General features: G+C 37.1%; 1 protein-coding gene across 2 annotated transcripts in view; it reads left to right on the top strand.

Annotated features, from left to right (window-relative positions):
- The window catches only part of LOC127065425 (cytoplasmic polyadenylation element-binding protein 2), a 139846-nt gene that overhangs the window by 108796 nt on the left and 14663 nt on the right, over positions 1-16387 (top strand). For both annotated transcript variants that reach the window (XM_050997742.1, XM_050997744.1), the window contains 5 exons: positions 8481-8753; positions 8960-9072; positions 9232-9624; positions 9802-9912; positions 9985-16387. The exon at positions 9985-16387 is cut by the window's right edge and continues 14663 nt beyond it. In XM_050997742.1, coding sequence (XP_050853699.1) covers positions 8481-8753; positions 8960-9072; positions 9232-9624; positions 9802-9912; positions 9985-10101 — 1007 coding nt within the window. In that variant the 3' untranslated portion in view covers positions 10102-16387. The remainder of the gene's footprint in view (positions 1-8480; positions 8754-8959; positions 9073-9231; positions 9625-9801; positions 9913-9984) is intronic.

Here is a 16387-nt window from a genome sequence, read left to right as displayed (position 1 = left end):
GAGTAAGAGGTAGAAGGCGTGTTAAAGGTACTACCGTGAATTAGAATCCTTCTACCACTCTCTCTCTCTCTCTCTCTCTCTGTCTCTCTGTCTTTCTGTTTTTTCTTTTTTTTCTTTCTATCCTCAACCATCCACTTCGTCCAGGACAATATCCTCTTACGATACCCCAGACTAGGGAGGAACGGTTTCTGCGTTGATTCTTGGTGGTTCGAGAAAGGCTGAAAATTGTGTTCTTTGGCCGAGTGAGCACGTTGCCTATACGTCCTTGACGATCGAAACTCCTGTCGGAGTTCTGGGATGATTGATGGGAAATCGAGAGCCTGGGATAAACCCGGGCCTAGCCGTCTAATCGATACGCTACTGGGAACTCAGCAACCCTCTCCCTTTTTCATTTTCTCTCTTTCTCTCTCTCTCTCTTTCTAAAGTTCGCAGTAGTCTTCCCTTCTTCAGTTAAGCTCGCGTTAAAGTACGGATGATCGTAAAGATGGTGAATGTGAGCAAGATGAAGAGGAATAGAGGTACTGCTTCGAGTGTCCCACTTTCCACAAAAACTCCCTACGTGCCACCGAAGATAGCTCCTCCGTAGCTCTCGCTAATGACTTTCCCAGCACGGTAGCTATGATTATACGCCAGCGTTACTATTATATTCTCACGGATTTTTATCATTGAAGTTATGACGGTCGTTGACGAAAAAAAGAGAAAAAAAGGACAAACGAAGAAGGAAAGAAAGAAAGAAAGAGAAATTCTCCGACCTCCACTCTCCAACAACTACCAACGCCATTTGCAAAATAGGGGTGAGCTCGAAACGGGAACGAGAATGGCACGGTGGGAGGGAAAGGGGTGGTAATGGCGATGACGGTGGTTGTATGTGTCGAGGGAGGATAATAAAATCTCACGCTGATCGCGAACTCGCGCGAGTTTTTTCTTTTTCTTCTTTCTCTTTTGTTCTTCTCTTCCTATTCGTTTTTTTTTTTCTTTTCTTTTTTCTTTCTCTTTAATTACATTCCAACGCGCGGTGGTGTATCGAACGCGACCTGTTTTACAATGCGAACGAGACCGATATTAGCCTACTTCGGTCTATAAATAAATGTGTTCGCGATCGAACAGAGTTCATCGTTTGTTTACCCGCGACCGAACGTTCACATGTGCGTTTAGCGAGGCTGAACGTTTCATCGATGTCAAATGCGTTTGTTTGTACTATTTCTTTTTTCCTCTTTTCTTTTTGTTTCCTTTTCCTTTTTCTTTTTATCAAAAAAACAATCCAATCAACTATGGCTGTTTCTCTCTCTCTCTCTCTCTCTCTCTCTCTTTCATTTTCTCTTTCTCTCCGTCTCTCCGTCTCTATTTTTCATTACGAACGTGTTCGATCGATAACTGGAACTTGTTTTTGTTTCTTGTTTTTTCTCGATCAATATCACTACATCGAAATAAAGAAAAATACGTATTTATATAAAATACGAAAGATCTCAATACTTTTCTAACTCTTTCTAACGTTCCATCCTATATACGTGCATTAAATAACGGCATCGAGTTTCAAGGTTCACGCGTGTCGACGTTGAGCGTTAAAAAGATTCAAGAGACGATGGTGGGAAGTGTTGAAGTGTTGGAGTGTAAGAGATAGTATTCTTAAGCCACGTCCACACGCGTTACTGATATCACTTTCACTATCCCGTGTCTAGTCGTCGTGTTTCATCGATAGTATCGATTCTACCGACGATTTCGAGATTCGACGAAGAGGAGAAAGACTTCCGTGGAATCCTCAATAGGCTTCCTCGCCCTTGACAATTTGCGAGCACGACAGAGATAGGAAGAGGAGAAGGAGAGAGAGAAAGAGAGAGATAGACAGACGGACAGACAGACAGACAGACAAAGAGAGAGAGAGAGAGAGAGAGAGAGAAACGAGGTGATTGATGGAAATCCGAGAAACGAGAAACGCTTGAAAACCGAAGGATTGGTTTCTCTTTCTCTCTCTTTCTCTTTCACTTCTATCTATCTATCTATCTATCTATCTATCTATCTATCTATCTATCTATCTATCTATCTGTCTGTCTGTCTCTCTCTCTCTCTCTTTCTCGCTCACTGGTAATCGATACCGCGGCTTCGCACCCCGGAATTTCGTTTGGGGAAGAGAATTTCGCGTGGGTTTTAACCGAGTGTACTCGATGGTACTCTCCGTTGGATAAACTACATAGTACGGTAGATACTTTCTCATAAAATCTCTTATATAACTCACTGTAAGTCCATGTGAAGTCGTTGGAAGTTCAAGAATATAGTTCATTACGTTGTTGTACAGTTTCTTTTTTTTTTTTTTTTTTTTTTTTATATATATGTATATATATATATATATATATACGTACGAACACGAAACATATGTACGTACGTAAGTTTTACGAAACACGATAACTGTATCCAATGTTAAACGTTTAAGAAAGAAGAAGAAAAAGAAAAAGAAAGAGAGAAAGAAAAGAGAGGAAGAAAAGAAACTTATTAAACGTTAATACCTCTTAAATTTGACAAATAAATATGTAATTTTATATTCGTAATATTTGAAAAGGCAAGGGAAACTCCCATTCAGGGAATAAATATAAAAATGTATTATAAATAGCGTAAATTTTGTCAGAGTGACACATTATCGATGTTAGAACGTCCATAGTGATTGAATTATGTTGTTGTAAACTTTTTCACTGAGAAATGTAATCGACAACGACAACGACAACGACGACGACGACGACGATGACCGGTTATGGATGAGAAGACTTCTGCTTATACACGTACCTACATATTCGTAGTCAGAGTGCGTGAACGTCGTCGTACTCGTACGAGTATCAAAGATTTTACCTTCCACGCATAGTAATTTCAGACATAGTTCGCTCGATTGATTTCAAATTCACACGTATATTGGATACAACACATTCGCGTTCACGGTGCCATCGGATTATATTCCTCGCTAGTTGCGTTTATGTAACGGTGCTTATGTGAAGATGCTACTACGATCATTATATAAGATAGTGCGAGAGAGATAGAGCATGGAGACGCATATAAAAGTCGTTTTACTTCTCGTGAAATATTATTAATCTTTAAAGTGTACTTACGAGAGTTTGTCGTTGAAAAAAAAAAAGGAAAAAGAAAAGAAAGGAAATGAAAAAAAAAAAAAAGGAAAGGTAAAGAAAAAGAAAAGGAAGTAAATAAAACGATCTTTTTATGCAGATTTTATCAATAGGGAATCGAAGGAGTGATTTTTATTGTGAGAATACGAATGGATAAAAAACAAATCTTTGATGGGATATAAAAAGTAAATTTGAAATTCGTCGGAACGAATGATCTTTTGATTTAAACATTACGATCGTTCGATCGACAATAAATGATCTATATATATATTTATACGATATTAATTACAATATAATTAATTATTATATAATAATTATTATATAATATTGTAATTATAAGATCGTATACACACACACACACACACACACACATATATATATATATATGTATATACAATAATTAATTATAATATATACAATATATATACGATATTAATTATAATATAATACGGTAATTAATTATAATATAATGTTGTAATTCTACTGTCGTTAGACATAACATAAAGTTGTAATTATAATATTGTATATATATATATATATATATACATATATAAACGATAATTAATTTCATTTACGATTCCTGAGGAAATGCGATCGCAAACAGATATCAATCTTATTTATTAACAGTGTTTTATTTTGACATAATACAGATCGATTTCGCGAAACTACAGCGCAGCTAACGATCAACAATTTCCTATTATTCTCTATATTACGAATGGTAAATCACCGTCGTCGTTAAACTTTGATTCGCCTGTTTCCTCTAGCCGACGTGTTTCCTCTTAGTTATAGTTAGCTGCTTCCGTGCACAACTATCGTCGTTTATTTTTTTATCTTTTTCTCTTTTCTTTCTTTCTTTCTTTCTTTATTTATTTATTTATTTATTTATTCTTTCCTTCTTTTTTTCTCTCTTCTCCTCAAGATTCTCACAAAACGAACGGATCTTATTTTTTTCTTCTTCTTCTTCTTTTTTTTTCCTTTACTCTCTTTTTTTTTCTCTTTCTCTCTTTCCCTCTTTATCCTTACTCTCGCAATAGTACAGAAAACGGTACAAATGGGTCGATTCTCCTTCTGGCAAGTTTTCTTTCTTCTCTCTCTTTATTGCTTTCTCTTTCTCTTTCTTTTTGCTTTTCTCTCTTTTTCTTTTTCCTTTTTTCTCGTAGCAATCACATCGACTGCACGTCATCATCGTTGGGACCCAACTCGTTCTAGCTTATTCTATTTCCCTCTCCACATTTTCCTCCCTCTCATTCTCTCTCTCTCTCTCTCTCTCTCTCTCTCTCTCTCTTTCTCTGTCTCTGTCTTCCTCCTTCACCACTTCCACCTCCTCTTCTTTAGTCTCGAACATCGAGACGTAGAATGGTCTGATTACACGAGGGGACGGAAGTGATTTTTATCCATGCAAATTTGTGAGAATAAGGAAGACCTCTAGGCTAACCTATACACCCGGTAGTACATATTGCGTCGCAATTTCTTTCCTTTTTTTTTTCTTTTCTTTTCGTTTCTTTCCTTTTTCTTTTTTTTTTTATTTCATTTTTCTTTCTCGTAAAAAATCGAAAGAAAAAAAGAAAGTAAAGAACGAAACGCTATTGGATGTTATCAAACATTGCAATGGCGTTTTAATCATGTCTACGGCGTGTGCATGCGCACGCGTGCATTTGTACGTGCGTGTTTCTTTTTTATTTTTTTCGAAAATGTTTAAAAAAGAAATTGCTCCTTCCTTTCGTAAGATTCTACAGTGTAAATAATCATTAGAAAAATTTCTAATTGTCGTACACTGTTATTCGTCTTGTTTAATAGTTTTAAATGAAAATATTAAAGAAAGAAAGAAAGAAAGAGAGAGAGAGAGAAATTTTTTTTATTTTTAATTAGAAGATATTCGTAGCGATAACGTATAGTTCGATACGATTGATTGTCGCGTTAAACTATAATACGTGCGTTATCTCGATGGACGAAGATTAGAAGTGTTTTATCGACAGGAAGATAGTAAAAAATTATCGGTTACTTAACGACGTTTCTTACATTATTTAGATTGATCGAGACTTAGAGCAGCATTATCACAAAGAGAAATAAAAATAATCGAAGTTTACCGACGATCGCTTGTGACCACATTTAAAATGTACATTTAATTAAAGAATTATCTTTCGATTACCAAATCTATTTTTAATTGCATTATAATAATTAGATTTTTCGTTATCATTATCATCAGTTACGCTTGTATAATTCTTATTTCTTTATTCGTTTTTTTTTTTTTTTCGTCAAACTACTTTTACTCCGTATCATATCGGTCGTGTTATAAATGTAAATTCGTATTACGTATTTATATATGTGCCTATTCATGTGCGTTTGTGCGTGCGTGTATGAGTGTAATTTTTTTTTCGACTTTTTTATCAAACTTCGGACTTTTCCACGAGTACGAAGATAGTCGAATAGTCGAAAAAAAATTTTGCTTACACGGATAGCAACGATACGTTTCACAACATTCATTTGAACGTGGAAGAGCGAAGTACAACACGAAGTGATAGATACGGCGAAAATACTTTTGCTGATTATCATTTTTTTTTTCTTTTTTAATTTCTTTTTTCTTCTTTTTTTCGCGAGCTCCTCACTCAAATACGTGTTACCTCATTCAAAAAAATATATGAATGTAATCAGTTTCAACATTGTTCGCGCTAGAACATGTAGGGACTCTTTTAGTCGTTTCACTAATAGCGGATATGCTTCCGTAGGTGGGAACACATCCGGTGTAACACCGAAACTGAAATACTTTTTCTCAATCATTTTGAAAGTCTACGAACTGTCGATTAATTTTTAATATCTACCGGGGCATATACAAAGTGTTGTCGTAATCGTTTTTCACAATCGGACATTTTATGACTGCAAAAATATAGACTACTAGTTTCAGAGTAAATCGATTTTTTAAGAAATCTAATTTATTTTCATTTTCTATCACTTTTCGCTTTCTCTTCTTCTTTTTTTATTGCAGTAACAATTTATTCTTAAATATCTGCAATATTGGCGGAAGCAAATATTTATAATTCTAAACAGACGGAAGCTCGAAATAGTATTTGATCGAGAAATAATCTATTTGTTGAACGAGAAATATCGACATTAAATAAATGGGTCACAATGAAAAATTTCTCGATAGCTTCGATCTTCGGATTTAACTCTTCATGATTTTAATTAAAATCGATTGAAAAATTCAATATTTCCTTATTGGATATGATACATCGTCTAATATCTAATTTAAACAGTTTATTGACACAATTTCTTAACAAATTGAAAAAAAAGAAAAAGAAATTGTTGTTTACAAAACGCATAATACGACGTAACCGTGACATTAAAATTCTTGGAACGAAACGTAATAAATTTTTTCAATTTCTTCCATTCAAACGCCATCGTTATTTATTTATCTTTTTTTTTTTGACTCAATGTCGTCTTAAGATCGCAAAAAAATGATATCCTTCTAATCTGTTTTTCTTTTTTCTTAACTGTCGTACTTAACGTTAAAAAAAAAAAAAAAAGAAAAAGAAATGAAAGAAGAGACATCGAAAAGAAAAAAATGTCATGGCATTTATAACTCAACCCTTTGGAATTATTTAATATTTACCAATTTCATAATTTCATATTTTCATATAACGCAATCTAAGAGAAATATTTAGGTATTTAATTTTAAATGGAACGCTCGATAATATGTACACACAGAGAGACACACACATACGATTCGATCCCATTTTCATTTACGTCATTTCAACGCCCACGTATGATTCTTGACATTACATCGATCACTCGTAGCGATTCTTTGAGGTCTAAATTTGTTTTCAATAAGTCATCACATCATCTCGTATGACCTATATTCCATCTCTTATACGTCTATACATGTATACATATTGTACATAATATAAAGTAGAGAGAAAGAGACGTAGAGGAGAACGCGAACTTTGACGTAACTGCGATTTTACGACGGCATCGTGAAAGCCGGAAAATACAGTTGACGTTTATTATCAAAATCCATTGGAATGATCATAGGTACGTCATAGATTCCATGTTACAATATACATATGTATCTATTTTAACGATCAAACAATTATTTAACAATATTTCTCATCCGGCTCGTTAACGTCTTAGTTTATGATACATTACCTAGATTTCAATTTACTCCATAAAAAATTTATCTCTCTAACAAAAGATAATTTACCTGTTCTTCCTTTCGTTGTGAATGCCACTTAAATAATGCTTACCTCGACAAATTTTTTCTGTCTGTGTCGCGTCGTGTTGCGCGTATGTCTTACGAAATGAAAAGAGAGAGAGAGAGAGAGAGAGAGAGAGAGAGAGGGAAAGAGACAGAGAGAAAGAGAAAATAAATGAAAAAGAAGAAAAAAAAAAGAAGGAAAGATGAGAAGAAGGACGATGGAAGATGAAGCGAGAGACGAGCGGGGCCTAGAGTTCTTATTCCACTGTTTTGCAAACGCACTTCATCGACTCCTTCCGCTCGGTCGCATCGCGACCTCGTTACCTGTTTCCTGTTTTTTTTTTTTTTCCTTAACAACAGCGAGAAACAAAGGGGGATTACGCCCTTTGAACGCTTATTTGATTTAGTTTATTCCGAATTGTTAATACGATCCGAAATAAGAACGTTCACGATCTCTTCTTTGTCCGCTAAATATGGCGACATTTATCAGAAGAGCTATATTTCCTGCCAAAAGACGATACAGTAAGTCCAATCATCTTTTCCTTCCTTCCTTCCTTCATTCCTTCCTTCCTTTCTTTCTTTCTTTCTTTCTTTCTTTCTTTCTTTCTTTTTTTTTCTTCGTTTTCGTTTTCTTTTGATCTTTCTCTCTCTTTCTTTCTTTCTTTCTTTCTCTCTCTCTCTCTATCTCTCTCTCTCTCTCTCTCTGTCTCTCTGTCTCTCTCTTTTTTCTTTCGTCATCTCTTATCGATCCATTCCTGTACAATCAAAACAAATCTCCGATTACCTCTTTGTAACCTGTTAGTCAACATATACATACCCGCGCCTCGACGTGTATCTCGACTTAACCTAAATTTCAGATTACTACATATTTATATCCCGACTTTACTTGGAAGAACATCGTCTACCGATGCGATCGGAAATTAATTCGAATTTGAAAGAAAAGGAAAGAAAGAAAAGACAAATTTGTTTCATTTCGCTAACATTGATATCCTTCTTACGAGTTAGGGTATTACATGTCCGATTAATCTCTTTCTCCCTTCCCACACCTTCCTCATCCCTTTCCTATTTAAAAAATTAAATAAAAAATTCAGAAAGAAGTTAATAAGTCATTATTTATTTTTAAGCTAAGTATTGATATTAACGATTACGTTCGATATGTTATATATTTTTTTCTTTGCGAGCAGGCAAATCTCCGTTCTTCCCGAGTCTCGATGAACCAACCGGTACTCTCTTGGAGGATCCAAACGCACCAAGTCAGCTCGATGGTGTTGGAGTCGGTGTTGGCGTTGGTGTTGGTGTTGGTGTTGGTGTCGGTGTCGGAGGTGGAATAACCGCTTCCCAAGCGGCACCGCTTTCTTCACCGAGTCGTAGCAGTCCTCACAGTCAGGGTAGCGAGACCGGAGAACGTTTCTCTAGGAAAGTCTTCGTCGGTGGGCTGCCACCGGATATTGACGAAGGTGAGTGTAAAAACGAAAAAAAAAAAAAAGAAAGAAAGAAAAAGGATGACGACTGGTCGTGCCAGGTTAAAAGATTTCAAGATTTTATTGACACGATATAAAACATTTCACTCTGCTTTTCTTTTTTCTTCATTTTTCTGTTTTTTCTCTTTTCTCTTTATTTTCAATCTGATCGATCGTTCACCTTTTCTTACGAAACCATACAGACGAAATCACAGCCAGTTTCCGTCGTTTCGGACCCCTAGTCGTCGATTGGCCGCACAAAGCAGAGAGCAAGTCTTACTTTCCACCAAAAGGTTACGCTTTCCTACTTTTTCAGGTATTTATTATTATTATTATTATTATTGTTATATATATATATATATGTATATACGTTCTCTTTGATATAATAAGATATTTAATGTAATATAATAATAAATTATAAAAGAAAAGAAAAAGAAAATTCCGTTAATGGGAGTCTTGTTGAATTTAATTTTAGGACGAGGGCTCGGTACAGCAGTTGATAGATGCTTGTATTCAAGACGAGGACAAGCTCTATCTCTGCGTGAGCTCTCCGACGATCAAAGACAAGCCGGTACAAATAAGACCATGGCGGCTGAGCGACGCGGACTTCGTCTTGGACGCCTCGATGCCGCTCGATCCACGAAAGACGGTATTCGTTGGTGGCGTACCACGGCCGTTAAAGGCCGCCGAACTCGCTATGATCATGGACCGACTTTACGGAGGTGTTTGCTATGCTGGCATCGATACCGATCCTGAATTAAAGTATCCTAAAGGTGCCGGTAGGGTCGCCTTCAGTAATCAGCAAAGCTACATCGCTGCGATCTCAGCTCGATTCGTGCAACTCCAGCACGGTGATATCGACAAAAGGGTTAGTCGTTTGATCCATATCTTTATCCAAATATATACAGTAGATTGTTTCGATAAAAAAAAAATGCTAACTAACTTTTGTAACCGATTTATTGATTGCTCAAGAAAACTCTATGTTTATTCTCTCTCTCTGTATTTTATTTTTAATCGATCGTATATACGTCCTTTGTGCAATTAGGTCGAAGTAAAACCGTACGTTTTGGACGATCAGATGTGCGACGAGTGTCAAGGTCAGCGTTGCGGTGGCAAATTCGCACCCTTTTTCTGCGCCAACGTTACGTGCTTACAGGTACATTTTGAAATATTTTACTGGACTATTAACCTATTTTCGATATAATAATACATTTTTATTTCTCCGTAGTACTACTGCGAGCACTGTTGGGCGACGATTCATTCTCGACCAGGTCGAGAATTTCACAAACCTCTGGTGAAGGAAGGTGCGGATCGGCCTCGAGCCGTACCTTTCCGCTGGTGTTAACCCCCGCTGCGCTGTCCCTAATTGTCTCGCAGCCCTAGCTAATTAACTACCACTTCTACGAACACCCACCCACTTATCCAACCTCCCCACTACCCCCGCCCTTCTTCCTCAACGCAATCCAAGGATCCACACTCCCTTTATTACTTACCTACAGCAACAGCAGTTTCGATCATCAACCTACCACCTACAGCAAGAACCACCACCAAAACCACCACCAACACCGTCACCACTACCACTATTACCACTACCACCACCACCACTACCACCACCATCACCACCACCACCACTATCACCGTTACTACAGCTCGATCGTCACTACTACCACTACTACTCCACTACTACCACTATTGCTACTATTACTACTACTACTACTACTACTACTACTACTACTACTACTACTACTACTACTATACTACTACTATTACTATTACTATTACTACTACTACTACTACCACTACTACTACCACTACTACTACTCTACTACTACTACTACTACTCTACTACTACTACTACTATTACTACTACTATTCTACTACATCTTAAATACTACTCCACTGCTACTTCAAGTACTACCGGTTACTCGAAAAGAAAAAGATAGAAAATGAAGAGAAGGCGAAGGAAAACCGTTGCTGTCTGCCAGCCGCCGACGCTTCTCGGCGTCGTTTCCGACCTCTGACACCTCGCTGCATGTGTAACCACGACGAGCAAAACCATCATCTCGTCCGTCCGTTCTTCGTCCTGAAAAATATAAAGAACTACGGTCGTCAACGTTCGTCAGACGTTTGCGACGATAAAGGGAACATCATCTACGTGGGACAAAGACGTGACAGGATAGAATATAAGATGGCGAGCGTGCGAGTGAGAGAGAGAGAGAGAGAAAGAGACAGAGAGAGGGTGAGAGGGAGAGAGGGAGAGAAAGAAAGAGAGAAAGAGAGAGAGAGAGAGAGAGAGAGAGAGAGAGAGAGTGAGTGAGCGAGCGAGGATTACGAATTTTTCAGTGTATTCGATAGCTCATATGTATAATCCAGTTTTCACTGTAAAATGCAAACTTGTTCTATCCGAGGATCGAGTATCGTAGTTACCGCTTTCGAGAGTCAAAGAAAAATAGAGAGGCAGAGAAAGATAGAGATAGAGATAGATAGATAGATAGAGAGAGAGAGAGAGAGAGAGAGAGAGAGAAAGAGAGAGAGAGAGAGAGGATTGATCGATATCGACGAAAGAGTAAGAGAGATAGGACGTTACGTCAATATCGGACGGTCCTTTTCTAAACGAAATCTTTCGAATTTTCACATCTTCGTAACTTTCACTCTCTTTTTCTCTTTCTTTCCTTCTTCTTTTCCTTCTCTCTCTCTCTCTCTCTTTCTTTCTTTCTCTCTTTCGTCTCAATGCGTATTGCCTGCTCCAAATTTTTTCAGAATTGAATAACGAAGCTCGTTCTTATAGGAGTGTTCGAAATTGAGAAAAAGAGAAGTATTCCTCGTGGATACGCGCAATGATAAGGTTTTTGCGAAGAGCGAGTACCTGATCTATCGTGAAAGAAATAGGAATAGAGAAAAAGAGAGAGAGAGAGAGAGAGTGAGAGAGGGAGAGAATAAACAAGATCGGAAATGACGTGGGGCCGTGAACCGTAGCTGGTAATAACGCGCGGAAGAGAATGATATTTATATATAGATATATAAATATATATGGCGTAAAAAAAAAAGGGAGACGATGATTAACGGGAAGGGTTAGAGAGGAGAGAGAGAGAGAGAGAGAGAGAGAGAGAGAGAGAGAGAGAGAAAGATAGAGATGAAAAAGAAAGAAAGAGGACAGCGCGCGAAAGAGACAGAGAGAGAGAGAGAGAGAGAGAGAGAGAGAAAACGATACTGGGGAGTCGACGAACTGTTCTCGCAAATCGGATCTTGAATTAATCGATTACGATAATGGAAAAAATACCACGCTTCAAACCGCTGTGTATTAGATAATTCTCTGTATCACAAAGGAAACTAACTAACTAACAAACAAACAAACAAACAAACGAACGAAACAAAACAAAGAAGCAAGCAAAAAGAACGAACGAAAAAAAAAACAAGCAAGCAAGCTAGTAAGCAAGTAAAGAAAAACAAATAAACACATACACGCAGGACACACAGTTTTCTAGCTCTTAAGGACTCTTATTAAAAAAATAATAATATGTTACATAGGTGCGTTAATTGATATATACGCGTTTCTCGCGTACGCGCTCGTAGAAAGACACCTTTCTAAAGGGAGAGATGATTTTTTACTAATTAACTTATTCGAAATATCGATATCGAAAGCTAGGGAGACACGAGTATATACGGAGATATAGTAAAATGAGATAGAGCGATTAAAGGAGAAAGCGAGAGGGAGAAAAAGAAAGAAAGAGAGAGAGTTGGGAGTGAAAGGATTGATAGTAGAGACGTAGGAAGAGCAAAAGAGATAGACGAAACGCTATTAAGAAATGATTTCACAGGACAGGACGAATAAGATTAAATGGACTGTAGTAAAATTTAACATTTTCTTCTCTTCTTCTTCTTCTTCTTCTTCTTCTTCTTCTTCTTCTTCGTTTCTTGATTAATTATAACTATCGGTACAACCTCGGCCACGTTGAGAAATTCTCTCTGCCAATACTTTTAATCGGTCGAAGGGATCTTTCGAGTCCTCCTTTTAATAACTATCGCGACATCCAAAATCTCAAATTGAATTTTTGAGACGTCGCTTCTTTTTTTATATTTTTATTTGAAACTCTCTCTCTCGTAAACTCGATTGATCGGGTTTATAAAAATCAAAGATAGAAGTATAGAAATAGGGAAAAGGATTGTAGGTTTGAACTATAGATAGGTGAATCAGGTCGTAGGTCATTTGCTCCTTCTTACGTCCGCTATGTAAAATTGGATATGCTGGAAAGCAAACGAGAGGACAACAAGCGTGATTAGCATGATCTTGAGACATCGGTGCGATCCTCGAGCGTTCGTACAAATTCGTACTATTAATATGTATGTATGTATATATATATATATATATATATATATATATATATATATATACATATATATGTATGTGTATTATACATAGAAAGAAAAAAAAAGAGCGAAAACTCTTATCCTACACACGATACATATATTACATGTCCTACATACATATATACAAACGTGCACATACACACATACACATATACACACAGAGTAAACTAATAATCTATGATATAAAGGAAGAAGTAGATTTTTGTACAGTTTTACGGTGACATCACTTTGATATCAATTAGCTAGCGCCATGTCGGGAAAAAATTTTAGCGTTTTATCACTTTCTTACAGCAATATATTCTCGTCTCGCACTAACGAGGATCCACCAGAGATTCACGAGGATCTGAATTGTTTCTCGATGGTCCAGCGAATCATACCCTTGTCCTCTCGCATCGGAGCAGACCACGTTCTTGGGCACCGCTCGAAAACGCACGTTTCTTCGTTCTACAAACGCGAAATTGTATCCTTTTCGCTCGATGTTCGAACGAACGAGGAGCAGGAGAATACGATAAACTGTGAAAGAGAATGATATCATCAATTCATCAACCGCTCGAACACGATCACACGGGATAAATAATGTGAATGAGAAAAATCTAATGAGAGTGTCAGTGGATAATGAAGAAACGGGGTACGTCGAGCATGTTACATCATTTTTTAATGTGTGATCTGCTTTAATAGACGGACGTTTCTGTACGTATGTAGTAGCAGTCGACAACAACAACAACAACAACAATAATAATAATAACAACAGCAACAATAACAACAACAACAACAACAAATAAATAAGTAAGGAATAAATACAGTCACATAGTTAACCTCGCACGATTACGACGATGAATGTAGGAAGAATGAAAAAGATTAAATTAAGTAATGAGAGGGTAGTTTCGAGAAGAGAAACTGGAGAAACGCCTGTTCACACAGTACATACATACATATATATATACACACACACACACACACATACCAGGTTCAAAATTTACATACATACACACACATATATATATATATGTGTACATGCAAAGGACATAATGCAAAAGGGACGCAACTGCGCACATTCAAAAAAAAATTAAATCACACACAGATAAGAAGTATATATTAATACATTACGTATTACATATACTAAAGGACTGATAATACGTTGCGTACGAATCGTAAAAAGACACGGATAGGGAGAAAGATAGACAGAGTGTGAAAGAGAGAGAAAGAGAGAAAGAGAGAGAGAGAGAGAGAGAGAAAAGTAAAAGCGGGACGAAAAGTAATCTCCACATCTATATATACACATATATATTTATTTTTTTGGTAATCCTTTTTGTATATATACTTATCGCCGTAGAATTTAGGTGGCGTTTAGACAGGTCGCAGAGAGCTCGAAGAACGATTCAATCATTAACGAGGGAAACAAATAAACTAATAAAAAGCAATGACGACGATGACGACGATGACGAGACCCTTCCGTCCCTTCGTTGAATTTCGAAATTCTCGCGATCGAAATCCGCGCGAGATTATCATCCGGATCGGTATAGATGATCGATAGATCAAGCATTGGCAGAGACAAAGTACGAAAAAGAGAGAGAACTGGTGGGAAGAGGACAAAAATTAGGAAATGGAAATAGAGGAAAGAAAAACGATACGACTTATATGATTTGTATTGTATAACGATATTCTAAAAGGGAAATGATTAAGCTTTCTCGCTCGTCGCGAGGAATTGGAAATAGAGAGAGAGAGAGAGAGAGAGAAATAAAGTGAGAAGGATATAAGACGGGAAAGTTGATAAAGCAAAAGAGAGAGAGAGAGAGAGAGAGAGGGATAAAGAAGGATCGACGAGCGTTAGTTAGTGCAATTTTAACGCGTTGCCAGAGCGTTCTAAGCGAATGAATGAAAAGAAGAGAGAGAAAGATAGAGAAAGATAGAGAGATAGAGATAGAAGGAAAAAAAAGGAATTAATCTGAGCGGCTGAGAGTACCGCAGGAAGATTAAATTAAATTAAATGCCGCCACCGCCGTGTGTATCTCGAGAGATGAACGATAGGGAGAAAGGAGAGAGAGAGAGAGAGAGAGAGAGAAGCAGAAAGGGAAACTTCGTAGAAAAAGATAGAGAAAGGATAGTAAGAGAAAGAGAGAGAGAGAGAGAGAGAAGGACTTTTTTTCGAGTGCACCCAAGGAGCGCGGATAAGTTTATAAAAAAAATACACGCTGTATGACGCGTCAACTGCGTATCCGTACGTGCGTGTTCGTAGTCCACGATATATACGTTCGATATAGGATCGCGACGTGATTCGTACGCGTGTTAGGCGAAAAATTTTTCATCCCACATACGAGCACGGAGTACGCGTCGAAGGCGCTTGTGCGCGGCCATATGCTCGTACATGTACACATTACAAATACACGTAGACACATACATGGATTTAACATATACATACGCATATACACATATACGCACATGCACACGTATTACACTAATATACAGACAAACACATTAACACGACTCTAATCGATCGATATAATTGTAGCGAAACTTATCTAGGTACCAATTTACCTAAATCAATTGATAATTAAAAATATATATTGATATACATATTATATATATATAAATATATATTATATAGAGAGTAGTATTGTTCCAAATACTTGAGAAGCGAGTACTTGGACCGAGGACCGAGGCCGATTTTTCTAGATAAATTTTTCTAATGTTTAAAAGAACGAGAGAGCTGCTCGGATCGCGGAGAGTAACCCTTTTGATCCCGCCGACGCGGCCCCACGTAAATCACACAAACATGTACACACACATATACGCGCGATAAACACACGATCACGTTTAAGTAAAACACACGTGTATACACACACACATGGACACACACACACACACACACACATACACACAAGCACGCACGCAATTTAGGTGAATAAAGTAAAAGAGAATGAGACAGATAGGAGAGTAATAGAGTCGATGTTGCTCGCGTCATTTTCACATAATCGACGTAATTAAAACGGTCGTGTCCTTTGAATATGAATGTTCTTAAGATGAAAAAAGAAAAAGAAAAAAAAAAAAAAGCAAACTAACTAAGTGTTCGATTTATGCGTCTCTCTATTGTACGTAAAATGCGAAAAGAAGAAAAAAATGAATATATAATTATTATCGTGTGGCATATCGCGACGCGAAGTTCTAATCGACTTCGGCAACTTTCGCGCCGCCAACTTGATACTTTCTATTCCCTTTTCTTCTTTTCTATTTTTCTCCTATCTTTTCTTCTTTTTTCGCGTTCG

This window comes from Vespula vulgaris, chromosome 7 (assembly GCF_905475345.1).
Source record: "Vespula vulgaris chromosome 7, iyVesVulg1.1, whole genome shotgun sequence".
In the NCBI taxonomy this organism is placed as follows: Eukaryota; Metazoa; Arthropoda; class Insecta; order Hymenoptera; family Vespidae; genus Vespula; species Vespula vulgaris.
The sequence above is the reverse complement of the archived record's forward strand: the minus strand, read 5'-3'. Positions and strand labels throughout refer to the sequence as shown.